The sequence below is a fragment of the Pseudophryne corroboree genome, chromosome 9 (assembly GCF_028390025.1).
Source record: "Pseudophryne corroboree isolate aPseCor3 chromosome 9, aPseCor3.hap2, whole genome shotgun sequence".
Taxonomy (NCBI): Eukaryota; Metazoa; Chordata; class Amphibia; order Anura; family Myobatrachidae; genus Pseudophryne; species Pseudophryne corroboree.
The window spans coordinates 386,744,805-386,765,297 of record NC_086452.1 but is presented as its reverse complement, the minus strand read 5'-3'; the positions used below and the strand labels follow the sequence as shown (position 1 = coordinate 386,765,297).

The window sequence follows — 20,493 nt, the reverse complement described above, 5'->3', positions numbered from 1 at the left end:
TAGCTTTTAGAAGGAACATTAGTATTCCTACAATCCATCCTTTAATTCCACTAAACCATGAAACTGGATTTAGCCATGATAACCAACCCCATTCACCCTCTAGAGTGTCAGGGATGTTATGTTTGTTGGCATATGTCAGTTTTGCATCTTCTATCTCTTGTACATGTTTTTTCACTATTTCTTGAGCATTGTCTGTTTCATTGGTAATAAAAGTACAATACAACTTTCCTGTCTGTGTATACAAGGTCATACAATAGCCTCCTGTCTGTGCTGTTAAGTAATCGATCAGAAACCTGTGTTGTAACTGTATCATGGGCCTCTTTTATATACTTGGCAATACGCGTATCAGGATCTGTAATGTCTTTGGTCAAATAAGCACAGCAGTGAACTCAAAGTGCTATTTCCGGAAATCAACAATATCCTCCAATTTGTGGTATTAGAGAATGTAGAACAATGTGGTAGTATAATAGTTCATGTCCAATGTCCTGGAATCATCATAAATATCCACTGTCCTGGAATATCCTATCATAAAGTTCAATCATGTCATCAATAACTTTTAAATGAAATAAAACGTCAACTCCCAGTTGATTAATCATACGACTTCATTAGCCATAGGAGAACTTATTATCCACCTTTACCAATTCGAGGTTTTATTGATGCTCTGGTGGCAGGAACATGTTTCCTGATTACTGAGTCAATTACTCTTTTTAGGAATAGTTCATCCTGCAAGAAAACTTTTCTTAAGTTATTATGTGTTTTTGTATAAAATTGCTAAATTAATCTTCTTAAATAACAAACATCTTCAGAATTAATAGGTAACCAATTGTATATCATATCCTAAGGACATAGTGACAACTAACATTCTCCGTTATGTATGATATCTCTTTTAACCTTTAAATCTACTCCCGGTAAAATACATTTACTAAATCATAAACTTTAATGAACATCCTATGTGACCATTACTTTTTATATACCTAGCTCATTATATCTAGCACATCTAGAAACATTAGGTTTGTGTATTGTAACAATCCTTTCACATTCCCTTTAAATCAACCTTTTCTATCTACATAAGTTCATTTTTCCTGTATTATTGACCTATTTTATTTCCATTCACTGAAATACACCCGATATGTGTAGCTGATATTATCACCAGTGGTTCTTTCTTGAGATACTGATGTATCTTATACACATGTAGCTGTTTCACTATTATCACAACTCTATAAAGTCTTGGTAATCACATCAAATGTAACTTGCATAGAGAACTTTGGTCTGTTACTATACAATGCTGATGTCTTTGTATACATATCTAACAATTATAATAATAATTAGCAATACAATTTATATAGAAGCAGTACCCAAAATCTTTCCAACAATTAATGGTATTGCTGGACTGGATACTCCTTGGAATAATATAAATTATTAAATTATCCATGCATTAATCTATACATCTATCTTCAAGTGGAGTATAATACTCACAACCACGATTTTCAAAGGGTGTTCGTTACACCAGTTATAAATCCCTCTGGATTTCCTGTTTAGAAAAGAGGAAGGAATGGTCTTATTGAAATAATTCCCATCCACAATAATGGATGAGTACTTATACCTACACCACACGTCTGCTTGCTCTCTCTTCAAATAAAAAGAAAACAAGTCCTAATGCTGTTATAAATAACGTCGCTTCCATATACTTTCAGAAATGTTAAAAGTTCTGTAGGATATTAGTCACATAGTCTATTATCAATGATCATAATCATCTCTATCTTGATTGAAGGGTTCATTCAAATACAACTCTGTGGTAGTAACAGTAGTAACAGTCTCTGTATCTCCATACAATTGTTTTATTTATTTTAGTCTTAGGTTCCTTTAAGCTCTGGTCTCTGACCTTCTCATTTCATTGCAAGCTCATGGATCTAGATGTCCTTCTTCTGCAGCCTTTGCAATGGCTGTATCAGCAGTCAGCGGTACTTGCCAAGGACCATCCTATGCGATCTGTAATGGAACCGAAACATAAGCAACTTCTCACCATAACTCTCAGTGATTTGTCCTGTGCCGGACTGTGTGTTTTAGTGTTGGTTAAATATCTTTCCAAGGTTCTTGCAGCTTTTGATATTCTTGTAACTGTTTAAATAATTTGTGTGACACATTTGAATCATCAAATCATTTTGTAGTTTTGAATCAGTCTCTGGATAATATATCTTTGCTGGATTCCAAAAAACAAACAGAAAAAAAAACAACAACAACAACAAAATAGATTTATATAGAAGAGAGGCTGAGCAGAGGCTTGGGTGTAATTCTACCACTATTGAACCAATGATTGGACCATGCCATGATTCAAATTCTGCCTTTCCTGTCTCTTTTGTAGATTAATAATGCTTAACTCTTTAAACCTTCCCTGTCAAATTATGACCTTTTTTTTTTTTTTTTTTTTATTCTCAACATTACACATATTAATTGAAAAATATTTTCCACACTCCTATAAACTCTTTCTATCAGTAAAGAAACTTTACTGTCTTTGAAACAATAGATCACACCTCTGGCCTTATTATTCATTTCTCAAATAACCCCTTAACACCTGTTACACATACTATAGTTCCTTTTTAGCATTAAACTATGTTGTATTAAAACAATGTTGTTTTTAATCAACCCAAACATCTGCGGTAAACATGCTATAGCTTTCTTTATCACCATCACGATCCCTCTCATTATCACATAATTTGTTATTTTGGTCCCATGCCAAAACACAATGTATACTTCTCCATTAAACTTCATCCTACCATAGAAAGCTTGTGAATCTATTTCATGCTAGTTACCCTTAGATTTGCATAACTCATGACATTTCCCCTTAATAAAAGTTGGCAGCAACACTTTATTATTACTACTACTAATTCACTAATTAACACACTAATTTCAGTTAACACACTGTAATTCACCATCCCATTATTCCCTATGGATGCTAGAGAAATTATTTTCCTGTTACTGTCAGTTTTTTTTTTTTTTTTTATAAATGCAATGTAATAATTGTAATTGTCTTACTCATCCACATTATATTCCGTATACTCCCCACTTTTGGGGGTGAGGAAGACAAGTATGCAGCTGTATCAAAGTTGTATACTGTCAGAGGTAAGATGTACACATCATACAAAATCTACTGCTTAACCACAGTTCTAAATGTATATATATATATATATATATATATATATACATTTTTTTTTTTCTTCATGATTTATACATAAGTTGATGGTTTGGCTCTGACTGTGTATCCATAATGTCCTATTCATGATAAAGTGTAATATTTGTATTACCTTCTATACTTTCTTTGGATATGAACTTGAATGCATGCACATATCATTTACCAAAAAAAAAATTACTGTATTCAGAGATTTATCATCTGGTCATACATGTGTATCTCTTAATAAATGTATACCAAGGCTCCACCCTCTGAGGGTTTTAACTGTCTTTGGCCTACTGCCAAATAATGACCTAGGTAGTTAACTATGTCAGCACACCGTCCAATTTTGTCTTGCGACACCTTGTGCCCTGTTTCTGCAAGAAAACACAACTGTTTAGTATCTGACACCAACACCTCAAATAATTTATAGCACAAAGGTATGTCATCCATATACTGGTTACACCATCTCTAAGGACCAGCGTACCTTCTGGGTTCTCTACAAAACTTAAAACATTTAAATAACGTTTTTCAGGTGCATTTTGTTCTGCATGCATTGGTATTAGTGAGGGATATAAGGCTCCTGTAACAGCAGGTGTCTCTTGTTCTGCTTGTACTGGTACTACTGAGGGAGCTGACCCCCCTGCTACACCTTCAGTGGGTATATTATGTATTATTGAAGCATAGGGTGGTGGCATTACATCAGACAAATCATCTTCCCTTCTCATTGTTTTTTCACCTTCAATTTCCTGTGAAACAGTTTGCCATATATTTACAGTGTCCAGATAACCCTTTCTCTGTAACCAGTGACCGTCTGTGACTTGAAATCTTTTCCAAGCCTGTGGATCCAATATTCCGTCTTTTGGAAAATTGGCCCTTTTAAGAATGGCATCAATGTGTTTGATGCTTTTCCTCCCTTCTTTCATCACAACAATCTCTATAGGTGAACGCGTTTCCATTCTTTCTCCCTTTCCCTCCCATCGGGGTAATTAAGCCCTATGGGTGTGGCCGTATCCACTTGCGGCGAAGAGGGATATGTCTAGTTGTGCGAGAAGTTAACTATGTATCACTGGCTTAGGCTTTGTCTGGACACACTTTTATCTCCTTTTTTCTGTTTCTTCTGAAGATTAATTTAACTTGTCTGACTGTAATATATCATATTTACAATACATGCAATCTAAACACCATATTCAATCTTCTAACATTTCTGAAAACTTGTTGGACACCCTGCTGGTATTTTTAAAATGATCAGTAGGTTAATCAGCTAAGCATAAAGGATATGGTTCATTTCTATGCACTGATAACAATTGAGAATTTAAATGACATCCCACAATAATCACAATTCTGTAAAAACACCTTTCTCATGCTGAGATGCTTATCTATATTGCAAAAAATTCACTGGTTAGTTTTGCATAAAGTTTCAACCAAGGTATTCCTTTGTACCCTAACACAGCACTGGTTGCTCTGCATGCGCTAATAAAGCATTTGACAAACAAATTTGAAACAAACTTTCAACCACAATATACTTATACAACATATAAACAACAACAAGCAATACGCCTTATCTGCTTTTAAGCTGCAACAAGCAATACGCCTTATCTGCTTTAAGCTGCAACAAGCAATACACCTTTAAGTTAAGCAATACAATATAATTCAGTTAGTCTAGGGGATGTGTGACAAGATAATCGGGTTCTATGATGACGGTCAAAAAGGACATAAATGATTTTTCTCTATAATGTACTTAGAACGACACTCAGAGAATCTGATTTTGAGTAACAATTATTACTCACCCCGGGTATTATCAGAGTCTGTGAGAGCCGGTCAATTCCAAAACAGAAATTATTCATTAGATGTCCCTTCTTGAATCAGTCATTCCGGCAACGATGCCCCCATGTAATGATGGCTCTGCCTCATCAGCTCCGTAAATAATTCTCCAAGTATCAAGTCACCTCTTTGAAGCAGGGGCCAACGCGTTGGGAGAACACTTAAATGAAACTACCACACAGGATATGTCTCAAAAGTATTCTGATTTATTTTGGTCTGCAAGCCTTTTTATACATACATTTCACATTCAGCCATAGTTGGCCAGCCCACATCTCTTCCCCAAAAGGAGGGGTTACAGTCTAAACATTGGTTCAGCGTAAGCTACGTCCCTTCCATTTTGTAACATTCAATACATAATTTCCCGTAAATGTATAGCATAATAACGTCATACATCCCTAGCTCCACTACGCCCTGGCAACATCCTTTCACATCCGCCTATCTATTGTTCTCAATTTCCTCTGAGAACTACATTTAGATGCATTTCTGTTTCTCATGAGAGAACAGGACGCTAGCTACTTCCCTTTCAAACAATGGTGTGCGTGACTAACTTATAGTTCCAATATTCTATATATCAGTCTGAAATATGTCCAAACCTTGCCTAAACACAGCTTTTCATATATTAAAGCATTTGATTATTATAACCCAATATAGTGGCTAATTATTAACGCTATCAAATGCATGGTGGGTTACACAAGAAAAAAGGCTAAGCAAATAATATGCACTGTAATAGGGATTTTCAGCCATTGATATGTTCTAGTGAACAAGGGGAAACGTCCTTGTCATTTATACAGTATGTGGAGAAAATGTGCAAGGGTGCGATGGAGACACGCTCTCTAGTTGGGGGGGGACTTTGGACTGCACACTCTAATTCTAATCGTAATGAGAGGTGCTACAATACTGAGACTTGAAGTTCCACATAGACAAAATAGTCACGGTTGGTTGATCCATGTTTTTGGCCAAAACTGTGCTAAGCACCTCACATTTGCTCAATGTTATATTGCAGAGTGTATTATATTTATTCTTATTAGCAGTGTTTAGTATTTAGAGTGTGCACTTTCATTTTCTAATTTTTACTACACTAGTTGTTATGGCCCCTTAGCAGCCATTGAAGGATATGTATCAAACCTTGGAGAGAGATAAAGTACCAACCAAACAGTTTCTAACTTTCATTTTTCAAATAAAGAGGTTGCGTATCAATCAGTGAAAAAAGTGCAGCAGTGAACCAGTGGAGAAGTTGCCCATAGCAACCAATCAGCTTAAAGGTAGCATTTACGATGTACATTCTATAAAATAATAGGTAGAAGCTCATTGGTTGCTGCTTTCACTGTTTGATACATCCGTACTTTGGGGGTAATTCAGAGCAGCAGTTGGGCAAAACCATGGGGGTCATTCCGAGTTGATCGCTAGCTGCCGTTGTTCGCAGTGCAGCGATCAGGCTAAAAACTGGCATTTCTGCGCATGCGTATGCACCGCAATGTGCACACGCGACGTACATGTACAAAGTCCTTTGTGGCTTTGCACTGGTTCTAGCGGCGATTCCAAACGCACAGCCGATCGCAAGGAGATTGACATGAAGTGGGCATTTCTGGGTGGCAACTGACCGTTTTCAGGGAGTGTTTGGAAAAAACGCAGGAGTGGCAGAAAAAACGCAGGCGTGGCTGGGCGTTCGCTGGGCGGGTGTGTGACGTCAAAAGACGCCCCCCCCCCGTCGCAAGAATCAACGCACACGAAGAGTAACTACAGGGCTGGTCTTTTTTGCACAAAACGATTTTGCAGGCGCTCTTCTGCACAAGCGTTCGCACTTCTGCAAAGCTAAAAGACACTCCCCAGTGGGCGGCGACAATGCGTTTGCACGGCTGCTAAAAACTGCTAGCGAGCGATCAACTCGGAATGACCCCCCCCCCCCCCCATGTGCACTGCAGGTGTGGCAGATATAACATTTGCAGAGAGAGTTAGATTTGGGTGGGTTATTTTGTTTCTGTGCAGGGGCCCTCATTACAAGTTGTTCGCTCGTTAGTGGTTTTCGCAACGGAGCGATTTGTCGCAAACTATGCATGCGCAATGTTCGCAGTGTGTCTGCGCCAATTAAATTTGCAAAAAGTTAGGTATTTTACTCACGGCTTAATGAAGAAATTTCTTCGTTCTGGTGATCGGAGTGTGATTGACAGGAAGTGGATGTTTCTGGGCGTAAACTGGCCGTTTTATGGGTGTGTGCGGAAAAACGCGGGAGTGGCTGGAGAAACGGGGGAGTGTCTGGGCGAACGCTGGGTGTGTTTGTGACGTCAAACCAGGAAGGAAACTGACTGAACTGATCGCAGTGGCAGAGTAAGTCCCGAGCTACTCAGAAACTGCAAAGAAATTTCTATTCGCAATTATGCGAATCTTTCGTTCGCAATTCTGCAAAGCTAAGATTCACTCCCAGTAGGCGGCGGCTTAGCGTGTGCAAAGCTGCTAAAAGCAGCTAGCGAGCGAACAACTCGGAATGAGGGCCAGGGTAAATACTGGCTGCTTTATTTTTACACTGCAATTTAGATTTCAGATTGAACACACCCCCCCCCCCCTGCAGTGCACATGGGCCCTCATTCCGAGTTGTTCGCTTGCTAGCTGCTTTTAGCAGCATTGCAAACGCTAGGCCGCCGCCCTCTGGGAGTGGATCTTAGATTAGCAGAATAGAGAACGAAAGAGTAGCAGAATTGCTACTAAATATTTTCTTGCAGTTTCTGAGTAGCTCCAGACCTACTCCTAGATTGCGATCAGCTCGGTCCGTTTAGTTGCTGGTTTGACGTCACAAACATGCCCTGCGTTTGGCCAGCCATTCCCCCGTTTCTCCAGACACTCCCGCGTTTTTCCCTGACACGCCTGCGTTTTTTAGCACACTCCCGGAAAACGCTCAGTTACCACCCAGAAATGCCCCTTTCCTGTCAATCACTCACCGATCAGCAGTGTGACTGAAAAGCGCCGCAAAGACAACAGCAAAACTGCTAAGTTTTTAGTTAAATAACTAAGCGCATGCGCGCTGCGTACCATGCGCATGCGCATTTAGCAACAAATCGCAGCATAGCGAAAATCGTCAACGAGCGAACAACTCGGAATGACCACCATGGTGTTGCCCAACTGCTAACAAATTTGCTGCTGCAATCAACTCTGAATTAGGCCCTTTATTTCTCTCCAAGGTTTCATACATCTCCCCCATTTTCTGGTGAACACCAGACAATGGGGATTTATTTATCAACAAGTTTTATTATCCGCAACAAAATTTAAAACCCTTGCTATGATAAATGGTGCTCCGGCCATCAGCTCCTAACTGTCATATGTTTGCAAAATGACAGTTGGGAGCTGATTGGATGGAGGATATTATACACAAGATTTTTTAAATATGTTGCCGATGGTAAAACTCATTGATAAATTAGCTCTTCAATGTCACTCTGCACTACATAAAAGTGAAGCTCTTCCATAGATGGGGGAGAGCAAATTGTGCCCTACAGTATATACGGTATTATAATTATTACCATGCTGGGTCACACACATGTAAGAGCATTCTTTCAAATTATGTACCCCAGACAATGATTAACCACTTAACTGACAATTTTTTCCCCCAAAAACCACTCCGAAGTTTTATGAGTGAATTAGGTGAAGAACATGAATTTAACCCTATCCAAAATGATTTTAGTTAAAAGAAAATATATTTATATCATTTTGAAAGCCAGGATAGCCTCCAGGTACACAGTGGGGCTTGGGGGGGGGGGGGGGGGGGGGGTTAATTTACACTCCCCAGCGGCTGCTATTGTCTGCAGCCGCTGGAGGGGGGGGGGGGGGGGGCTGCTGTGCTGACCGATCAGCAGTGATCGGCAGCACGTCAAACAGTAGGGGAGAGTGCAGGGAGGCAGAGGGACCTTCCGGTCCCTCTGACAGTAGCAGCGGAGGGAAGTTTCCCTTCCCTGCCACTGCTAACACTGTGTATCTGACTGGTCAGATAAAGCACTTGCAGGCATGGTTGCATCTGATGCCACCATGCCAGGCAAGTGGTTAAAACAGTACATGAACAAAACAAACACATTTTCCACAGATGAGGGTGGGATAGAGGGGGAGGGTATGGGTCATTAGGTCGACCACACTTAGGTTGACAGTCATTAGGTCGACCACTATTGGTCGACATGCATTAGGTCGACATGGTTATTAAGTCGACATGAACAAGGTTGACATTGAAAAAGGTCGACATGAATTTTTTTACTTTTTTTGGTGTCATTTTCTTCATAAAGTGATGGGGATCCCCAATTAGTGCACCGCGTCCCCTCGCATGGCTCGCAGGCAAGGTGCCTTGCTGCACTCGGCACAGGTTACTATTTCCAATCGTAGTCCACGTGGTCTGTCGACCTATGTGTGGTCAACCCAATGACCGTATCCCGAGGGGGAGGGGCTGCCTAATGCCCAAATCTCACCCATCTTGTATCAAATAAAAACAGGGTTCCCCTGACTTAGTTAAATTGCCTATTTGGACATGCAGATGCCCCTTTAAAGTTTGAAGCCCGGAGGCAGGCGTCTCCATTGCCTCTGGGAGTTGTGCCCCTGTATCCATGTAACTTGTCATGCTATTTTCTTATGTGCGCTATTTTAATGGTTCCTTATACTAACCAACTGTATATTTCCATGTATTTGAATGAATTGTGATTTATGCATATCACACACACATATATATATATATATATATACATACATACCTTACTGTATGTCACTTTCTTGTACACAACTTACTTTTTGAGAGACGTTCTTGATTGTATATTCTACAATGCTTCAATAAAAAATATTTTGAAAAAAATATATATTTTTATTTTAACTTGATTTGACAGAGGTGCTAAAATTGATCTAATTATATCTTGAGTCATGAATATTTGGTTAACAGATATTCATGTGAATTCATTTAAGCTGTAAGCTCCAGTGGGGCAGACCGCACACATGCTTTGTCTCCGTATAATGAAACAATAACAATTATGTTCTGTTGCAGGAATTGCAGCACTTTGCACAATCGCAGTTATAGCTGTGGACCGTGTGTTTGTAGTATGTAAACCCATGGGGACCTTAACGTTCACCCCAAGGCAGGCTTTGGCTGGTATTGCTGTATCCTGGATCTGGTCCCTCATTTGGAACACACCACCCCTCTTTGGTTGGGGCAGCTATCAGTTGGAAGGTGTTGAGACATCCTGTGCCCCTGACTGGTACAGTACTGACCCTGTTAATATGTCCTACATCATCAGCTACTTCTCCTTCTGCTTTGCCGTCCCGTTTCTCATCATCGTGGTCTCCTATGGATATCTTATGTGGACTCTACGACAGGTAATCATACACTTTAATTGCTGAATTTTAAATTAGTCTGTTAAGTGTCCCCCATTAGGCGTGAATGGGGACATTAGTCTCCACCCTGCCAGAGATACCACCTCTATACAGGCACTTCTAGCGACGCCAGGATCCCAACATCACACCCAATCTCCCTTCTAAAGTGATCCCCGATATCACGCATATCGCGCCCATAGTAATCAGGTTTAGCTGCGTAAAGGGTTGGGCGCCTCGCTACCCCAGGGGTAGCGAGCTGAAATGATGATACCACACCCGTCAGCAGAAACAGAACGGGTGTGGAATTGAGCGGAAATAATTGAATACCACCCAGAATGTTGCCATACAGACTACAAACTTTGGGCCTAATTCAGTAAGGATTGCATTTGCAAAGCAGAATCTGCAATCCATTCTCTAGCATGCTGGGGGCCGCCCATAGCTGGGCAAGACCGCCCAGCATGCTTACTCCACCTGCGGCTGCGATTGCAAACCGATTGCGATGCAATGGCAATCAAATTGTGGTCACAGCAATTGTAGACCTGCCGCAGCCAGGCTGCGTGTGCAGGCGGTCCGCCGCCATTTTTTCCATCAGAGTGGCTGCGTGTTACATCATGCAGTCGCCCCAAAAAAAGCCACCGACCCGCCCCCGTTTTTCCCGCAATGCCGTAACTCGGCCTCCGCAACACCCGCCACTTAAATCAAAGTGTGATCCCCTTCCGGGAACCCCCTAAGTACTCTTGCATAACACATAGGGATGATGCTGTATGAATTACACATAACTTGCATTTGTGCCATTTGTGCATTTTACACTACAATAAATATAAACCTCAGGAACTATTTCATACAAAATGCACATTAATCCATGTGTCTTTAAGAAATGTAAATGAATGGTTGCTTGCATCCTACAAGTCTGTGTTTTAGAAGCATTTAGCAGTTGCCAAGGGTAAACTATCAGGGCTACAGTTGTTAAAACAGTTTCTGTTTAAACATTCCCCGAGGTTAAACATGACTGTGAACCAACTCCAAAATTCTTTTAATCTAATCCAATCATCCAGCTTTATTAGAGAAAAGTCTATGTAAATGAGAGGAGGTAATTACTCTGGGACCATTAGTATTTGCTGCTACTGAAAATATGCAAAATGTTCTATGGCGTGGAAAGTAATTAATTTAATAAGTGCATTAGTGTTTATTTCTTAATTCTGCATTTTGTTTTATTTATATTCAATATATTTTAGAATATGTTGCAGACCTACTGATGTGGTTATTTTTTATTGTTTCTTTTTACTATGCTATTTCACGTGTCATTACGTTTGATGGAAATATGTACAGTGTAAGGAATGTACTGTAGTTAAAGGGAAACTTCAGTCAAATGTCCCACTCCATACGTAGGATATAAGGTGCCCTCCACCAGTTCTTTCCATTTAACTTGCTGATGAAAGGGAAGTGGTGTACAGCTAACAGTGGGTTTTCCATCCCCTTTCAGCTTGATTAGCAATGTGAAATTATTCCCTTCTTCCAGGGGTGGATTTGGAATTTAAAGTGAACATGGAAAAATGTCCTTCAAGTGGTCCCTAGTAGGCTGGCCCAAAATAAATGTTAGTGAAGTTAGCAAACCGTTAGTCCTAGACACATTACAATGTATTGAGCATCCCAGTGATCGCCATAGCAGGGACGTGCAGTCAGGGGAGACAGGGGAGGCAGTGCCTCCTCTGTCATAATGATTAAAATAATAAAAAGAAGATACTTATAGCACAGATTCTGTGATAAAATATCTTCTTTTGTTATTGTAATCATTTCCCCCCTGTGTATGTGGCTGCATGTGAGGGTAGGAGGCAGCAGGAGATGTGCCTCCCGCTGCTAACACTAAAAGAACGGGCAGCGGGGGGCGGGCAGGGGGCAGGGCGCAGCAATGGGCTGTGATAGCCCATTGAAAATTAATGGTGAAGCGGCACCTATACTGGTGCCTCAATGACAGGGGCGTGCATTCAGCCCCGATGAATGCACGCCCCTGTCAGTCCCCAAGACCAGCCCGGATTGGCTATTGGTCAAACTGGGGAATATCCCGGTGGTCTGATTGGGCTGTGGTGCTGTCTGTCATAAGCAGCACTGCCCCCCTCCACGTCATCTGCTAACTGTTGAATGAGTTACCCGAGAACTGCTGCGCTGCGGCCAGCGGCCGCTGTCAGGAGAGCCGGCCACCCCCCCTTCCCCGTCACATGCTTACTTACTACAATGTGCGTCCAGCGGCCGCTATCTAAGAGCCGGCCATCCCCCCCCCCCCCCTGCCCGTCACCTGTGTGCCTGCGATGTCTTTCTAGGTAGCCGGCCATCCCCTCCCCGTCACCTGCTTACTTGCTGCAATGTGCTATCTATCTAAGAGCCGGCCATCCCCCCCTTCCCGTCACCTGTGTGCCTGCGACGTGAGCGCTGCGGCCAGCGGCCGCTGTCAGGATAGCCGGACGAACCAATGAGGCTGACCAGAAGAGGAGGTCCGCGCACCTGTAAGGGCCACTGTCGTCATCGGCGGTAAGAGAAGGTCCGATCGCGGTGGAGTGTGAGGTGTATGATTAAGTATGGGGGAATGAGGTGCGAGGTGCATTATGTATGGGGAAATGAAGTGCATTATATATGGGGGAATGAGGTGCATTATGTATGGGGGCATGAGGTGCGAGGTGCCTTATGTTTGGGGGAATGAGGTGCCTTATGTTTGGGGTAATGAGGTGCCTTATGTTTGGGGGAATGAGGTGCATTATGTATGGAGGAATGAGGTGCGAGGTGCAGTATGTATTGGGGAATGAGGTGCATTATGTATGGGGGAATGAGGTGCATTATGTGTGGGGGAATGAGGTGCGAGGTGCATTATGTATGGGGGAATGAGGTGCATTATGTATGGGGGAATGAGGTGCATTAACATAGTAACATAGTAACATAGTAACATAGTATCTGAGGTTGAAAAAAGACAATTGTCCATCGAGTTCAACCTATTTGTGGTGTCCTATGCATGATGATTTGACTAAAATTTCTGACTGATGCTGCTGTCAGCCATTGCATTTTATCCCTATTTATAGTAACTATAATGCATGACTATGCACCATACCCCTGGATATCCTTATCCAATAGGAATTTATCTTACCCATTCTTAAAGGTGTTGACAGATTCCGCCATTACAACTCCCTCGGGCAGGGAATTCCAAACACGTATTGTCCTTACCGTGAAAAAGCCTTTACGCCGTATTGTGCGGAATCTCCTTTCCTCTAACCTGAGCGAGTGTCCACGAGTCCTCTGTGTTGATCTAACCAAAAACAGGTCCCGCGCAAGCTCTGTGTATTGTCCCCTTATATATTTGTAGATGTTGATCATATCCCCTCTTAGTCTCCGCTTTTCCAATGTAAACATGCCTAGTCTTTCAAGCCTTTCCTTGTATTCCATCGTCTCCATGCCCTTAATTAGTTTGGTCGCCCTCCTCTGTACCTTTTCAAGCTCCAGGATATCCTTTTTGTAGTACGGTGCCCAGAACTGTACACAGTATTCAAGGTGTGGCCTCACTAGTAATTTATATAACGGGAGTATAATACTCTCGTCCCTAGCATCAATACCCCGTTTTATGCATGCTAATATCTTATTAGCCTTCTTTGCTGCAGTCCTACTTTGGGTACTACTGCTTAGCTTGCTATCTATGAGGACACCTAAGTCCTTTTCCAGTACAGAATCCCCTAATTTTACCCCATTTAGTAGGTAGGTATAATTTTTGTTCTTGTTACCACAGTGCATTACCTTACACTTGTCTGTGTTGAAGCGCATTCTCCATTTGGCTGCCCATGCTTCTAATTTAACTAAGTCGTTCTGAAGAGACTCGGCATCCTCCTCTGTATTTATAGCCTTACACAATTTGGTATCATCTGCAAAAATTGACACCATGCTCTCTAGACCTTCTGTTAGGTCGTTAATGAAAATATTGAACAATAGCGGTCCTAATACTGAGCCTTGCGGCACACCACTTAGCACTTCAGTCCAAGTTGAAAAAGATCCATTAACCACAACGCGCTGCTTCCTATTATCTAACCAGTTTTTGACCCAAGTGCATATTGTGCTTCCTAGCCCTGATTCTTGTAGCTTGTATATAAGTCTCATGTGTGGTACAGTATCGAACGCTTTGGCAAAGTCTAAAAAGATTACATCCACGTCTTTACCCTGATCTAGGTTTGCGCTTACTGTTTCATAAAAGCCAAGTAAGTTGGTTTGACAGGATCTGTCCTTCATAAACCCATGTTGATTCCTTTTAATGACCTTATTGGTTTCAAGGAACTTCTGAATACTATCTCTTAGAATACCTTCCAATACTTTCCCCACTATAGATGTAAGACTAACTGGTCTATAATTACCTGGTTCAGCTTTACTTCCCTTTTTGAATATAGGCACTACTTCCGCTATACGCCAGTCTTTGGGAACCATACCTGATATAACTGAATCCTCAAAGATCAAAGATAGCGGTTTTGCCAGTTCAGAGTGAAGCTCCATTAGAACCCTTGGATGAATACCATCGGGCCCTGGTGATTTATTAATCTTTAAATGTTTTAATCGGTCACAGACTACTTCCTCGCTTAAATAAGTACCTATCAGTGTGATATTGTCATTATTGAAATGGGTCTGGGACGCGGTATCGATGTAGTGTTTGCAGACAGCACTTTGATCGGCAGCGCTAGATAGACAGACTGTTTAGGTCGACATGTACAAGGTAGACTTGGGTTTAAAGTCGATGTCATTTTAGTCGACAAACACATTAGTACGACGTGTAACTAATCGATTCATAAAGTTAGACATACCATTGTGTTCGGCATACGCATCCTAGACGGAACATATATCGACATTGAGAAGTCCGACAATATAAATAGTATGACAACTAAAAGATCGAACGATTATAGCATCGACTTAAATTAAGCTAGACAGTTAATAGGTCGACAGGTAAATGTTAGAAATTTAACATATCGAAATTAACAAAGCTAGACAGATATTAGATCGACAAATAAAAGGTCGACTCTTAGAACATCGACCTAAATTAAGCTAGACAGTTAATAGGTCGACAGGTAAATGTTAGAAATTTAACATATCGAAATTAACAAAGCTAGACAGATATTAGATCGACAAATAAAAGGTCGACTCTTAGAACATCGACTTAAATTAAGCTAGACAGTTAATAGGTCGACAGGTAAATGTTAGAAATTTAACATATCGAAATTAACAAAGGTAGACAGATATTAGATCGACAAATAAAAGGTCGACTCTTAGAACATCGACTTAAATTAAGCTAGACAGTTAATAGGTCGACAGGTAAATGTTAGAAATTTAACATATCGAAATTAACAAAGGTAGACAGATATTAGATCGACAAATAAAAGGTCGACTCTTAGAACATCGACTTAAATTAAGCTAGACAGTTAATAGGTCGACAGGTAAATGTTAGAAATTTAACGTATCGACATTAACAAAGCTATTGAGTGTGTGTGTGTGTGTGTGTGTGTGTGTGTGTGTGTGTGTGTGTGTGTGTGTGTGTGTGTCCTGCACCCCGCGATGACAGGGCGCCCTCATCAAGGCACAGCTGCAAGCCTTCACTGATGAGACGCCCATGGCTAGCCGCTAAACGGGACGCTCCTAGTCCTCCCCCACAAGGCATGGCACTACATGTCCCAGGCTGCCCTCTCACATCCCTGACAGCCCCAAGGTCTTCAAGCTATCCCTGCCTGGCAGCATGGGTTGGACAAGTAGTGAGTGTGTGGGAGTGAGTGTGTGGGAGTGAGTGTGTGTGTGTGTGTGTGTGTGTGTGTGTGTGTGTGTGTCCTGCACCCCGCGATGACAGGGCGCCCTCATCAAGGCACAGCTGCAAGCCTTCACTGATGAGACGCCCATGGCTAGCCGCTAAACGGGACGCTCCTAGTCCTCCCCCACAAGGCATGGCACTACATGTCCCAGGCTGCCCTCTCACATCCCTGACAGCCCCAAGGTCTTCAAGCTATCCCTGCCTGGCAGCATGGGTTGGACAAGTAGTGAGTGTGTGAGAGTGAGTGTGTGGGAGTGAGTGTGTGTGTGTGTGTGTGTGTGTGTGTGTGTCCTGCACCCCGCGATGACAGGGCGCCCTCATCAAGGCACAGCTGCAAGCCTTCACTGATGAGACGCCCATGGCTAGCCGCTAAACGGGACGCTCCTAGTCCTCCCCCACAAGGCATGGCACTACATGTCCCAGGCTGCCCTCTCACATCCCTGACAGCCCCAAGGTCTTCAAGCTATCCCTGCCTGGCAGCATGGGTTGGACAAGTAGTGAGTGTGTGGGAGTGAGTGTGTGGGAGTGAGTGTGTGTGTGTGTGTGTGTGTGTGTGTGTGTCCTGCACCCCGCGATGACAGGGCGCCCTCATCAAGGCACAGCTGCAAGCCTTCACTGATGAGACGCCCATGGCTAGCCGCTAAACGGGACGCTCCTAGTCCTCCCCCACAAGGCATGGCACTACATGTCCCAGGCTGCCCTCTCACATCCCTGACAGCCCCAAGGTCTTCAAGCTATCCCTGCCTGGCAGCATGGGTTGGACAAGTAGTGAGTGTGTGGGAGTGAGTGTGTGGGAGTGAGTGTGTGTGTGTGTGTGTGTGTGTGTGTGTGTCCTGCACCCCGCGATGACAGGGCGCCCTCATCAAGGCACAGCTGCAAGCCTTCACTGATGAGACGCCCATGGCTAGCCGCTAAACGGGACGCTCCTAGTCCTCCCCCACAAGGCATGGCACTACATGTCCCAGGCTGCCCTCTCACATCCCTGACAGCCCCAAGGTCTTCAAGCTATCCCTGCCTGGCAGCATGGGTTGGACAAGTAGTGAGTGTGTGGGAGTGAGTGTGTGGGAGTGAGTGTGTGTGTGTGTGTGTGTGTGTGTGTGTCCTGCACCCCGCGATGACAGGGCGCCCTCATCAAGGCACAGCTGCAAGCCTTCACTGATGAGACGCCCATGGCTAGCCGCTAAACGGGACGCTCCTAGTCCTCCCCCACAAGGCATGGCACTACATGTCCCAGGCTGCCCTCTCACATCCCTGACAGCCCCAAGGTCTTCAAGCTATCCCTGCCTGGCAGCATGGGTTGGACAAGTAGTGAGTGTGTGGGAGTGAGTGTGTGGGAGTGAGTGTGTGTGTGTGTGTGTGTGTGTGTGTGTGTGTGTGTGTGTGTCCTGCACCCCGCGATGACAGGGCGCCCTCATCAAGGCACAGCTGCAAGCCTTCACTGATGAGACGCCCATGGCTAGCCGCTAAACGGGACGCTCCTAGTCCTCCCCCACAAGGCATGGCACTACATGTCCCAGGCTGCCCTCTCACATCCCTGACAGCCCCAAGGTCTTCAAGCTATCCCTGCCTGGCAGCATGGGTTGGACAAGTAGTGAGTGTGTGGGAGTGAGTGTGTGGGAGTGAGTGTGTGTGTGTGTGTGTGTGTGTGTGTCCTGCACCCCGCGATGACAGGGCGCCCTCATCAAGGCACAGCTGCAAGCCTTCACTGATGAGACGCCCATGGCTAGCCGCTAAACGGGACGCTCCTAGTCCTCCCCCACAAGGCATGGCACTACATGTCCCAGGCTGCCCTCTCACATCCCTGACAGCCCCAAGGTCTTCAAGCTATCCCTGCCTGGCAGCATGGGTTGGACAAGTAGTGAGTGTGTGGGAGTGAGTGTGTGGGAGTGAGTGTGTGTGTGTGTGTGTGTGTGTGTGTGTGTGTGTGTGTGTCCTGCACCCCGCGATGACAGGGCGCCCTCATCAAGGCACAGCTGCAAGCCTTCACTGATGAGACGCCCATGGCTAGCCGCTAAACGGGACGCTCCTAGTCCTCCCCCACAAGGCATGGCACTACATGTCCCAGGCTGCCCTCTCACATCCCTGACAGCCCCAAGGTCTTCAAGCTATCCCTGCCTGGCAGCATGGGTTGGACAAGTAGTGAGTGTGTGGGAGTGAGTGTGTGGGAGTGAGTGTGTGTGTGTGTGTGTGTGTGTGTGTCCTGCACCCCGCGATGACAGGGCGCCCTCATCAAGGCACAGCTGCAAGCCTTCACTGATGAGACGCCCATGGCTAGCCGCTAAACGGGACGCTCCTAGTCCTCCCCCACAAGGCATGGCACTACATGTCCCAGGCTGCCCTCTCACATCCCTGACAGCCCCAAGGTCTTCAAGCTATCCCTGCCTGGCAGCATGGGTTGGACAAGTAGTGAGTGTGTGGGAGTGAGTGTGTGGGAGTGAGTGTGTGTGTGTGTGTGTGTGTGTGTGTGTGTGTGTGTCCTGCACCCCGCGATGACAGGGCGCCCTCATCAAGGCACAGCTGCAAGCCTTCACTGATGAGACGCCCATGGCTAGCCGCTAAACGGGACGCTCCTAGTCCTCCCCCACAAGGCATGGCACTACATGTCCCAGGCTGCCCTCTCACATCCCTGACAGCCCCAAGGTCTTCAAGCTATCCCTGCCTGGCAGCATGGGTTGGACAAGTAGTGAGTGTGTGGGAGTGAGTGTGTGGGAGTGAGTGTGTGTGTGTGTGTGTGTGTGTGTGTGTGTGTGTGTGTGTCCTGCACCCCGCGATGACAGGGCGCCCTCATCAAGGCACAGCTGCAAGCCTTCACTGATGAGACGCCCATGGCTAGCCGCTAAACGGGACGCTCCTAGTCCTCCCCCACAAGGCATGGCACTACATGTCCCAGGCTGCCCTCTCACATCCCTGACAGCCCCAAGGTCTTCAAGCTATCCCTGCCTGGCAGCATGGGTTGGACAAGTAGTGAGTGTGTGGGAGTGAGTGTGTGGGAGTGAGTGTGTGTGTGTGTGTGTGTGTGTGTGTGTCCTGCACCCCGCGATGACAGGGCGCCCTCATCAAGGCACAGCTGCAAGCCTTCACTGATGAGACGCCCATGGCTAGCCGCTAAACGGGACGCTCCTAGTCCTCCCCCACAAGGCATGGCACTACATGTCCCAGGCTGCCCTCTCACATCCCTGACAGCCCCAAGGTCTTCAAGCTATCCCTGCCTGGCAGCATGGGTTGGACAAGTAGTGAGTGTGTGGGAGTGAGTGTGTGGGAGTGAGTGTGTGTGTGTGTGTGTGTGTGTGTGTGTGTGTCCTGCACCCCGCGATGACAGGGCGCCCTCATCAAGGCACAGCTGCAAGCCTTCACTGATGAGACGCCCATGGCTAGCCGCTAAACGGGACGCTCCTAGTCCTCCCCCACAAGGCATGGCACTACATGTCCCAGGCTGCCCTCTCACATCCCTGACAGCCCCAAGGTCTTCAAGCTATCCCTGCCTGGCAGCATGGGTTGGACAAGTAGTGAGTGTGTGGGAGTGAGTGTGTGGGAGTGAGTGTGTGGGAGTGAGTGTGTGTGTCTGTCTGTGTGTGTGTGTGTGTGTGTGTGTGTGTGTGTATGTGTGTGTGTGTGTGTGTGTGTGTCTCTTGACAGCCATTCATGACAGCCCTTGTCACCCTGGCATTCATGAGACCTTGCTGGATGCTTTATGTTAAGCTAACACTAGTCCTTAAACTTTTCAAAAGGATTATATTTCCCCCCCCAAAAAAAAATAACTCATGCCAATAATTAAAAAGTCCAACGCCCTACCCCCTCAAACCAAACCCATTATTCAGCTTCCGATATCCAATTGGTTGGATATGATATATGTCAGATGATGCATTATCTTACCACACAGCTGAACCAATGAGAAACTTAGAATATTAGGCAGTAGGATGGTTTGTTTCACATTGATTATAAAAGCCAAGATCGACCCTTGCTTAGGCGCCATTTTGAGAACAGCGCTCATGAGTGTCAGCGTAAGTAATCTGTATTTACCCACTGCGCCAGAGACCACTAAACCGGGTATGCTGTATTCTATTGATTTTTTACAATAAGATAATTGTATTTCCTGTTAAGGTAAATTTCAAACTTTCATCTAATTCTATTCTTCACAGTTAGAAGAAAATATAGGTCGTTTCAGACAAATACAAAACACACACACTCTTTATAAATGTTTCCTCCTCAAGATCTACATAATACCGAGTTCACTATCACTAGCTGCTTGGTTTTTTTAGATTAACTCCTTCTGACAGTCAAATGCAGCAATCTACATTAATGTGTTACATCCATCTTAAAGATACCCTCTGCTAACCATACCACACCTCGGCCCTGCATC

At 44.3% G+C, this 20,493-nt stretch overlaps 1 protein-coding gene across 1 annotated transcript in view; it reads left to right on the top strand.

Moving 5' to 3' along the window:
* The window catches only part of LOC134958831 (parapinopsin-like), a 106,373-nt gene that overhangs the window by 18,862 nt on the left and 67,018 nt on the right, over window positions 1-20,493 (top strand). The window contains exon 2 of the mRNA XM_063941545.1: window positions 9,993-10,321. Within this exon, the coding sequence (XP_063797615.1) occupies window positions 9,993-10,321 (329 nt within the window). The remainder of the gene's footprint in view (window positions 1-9,992; window positions 10,322-20,493) is intronic.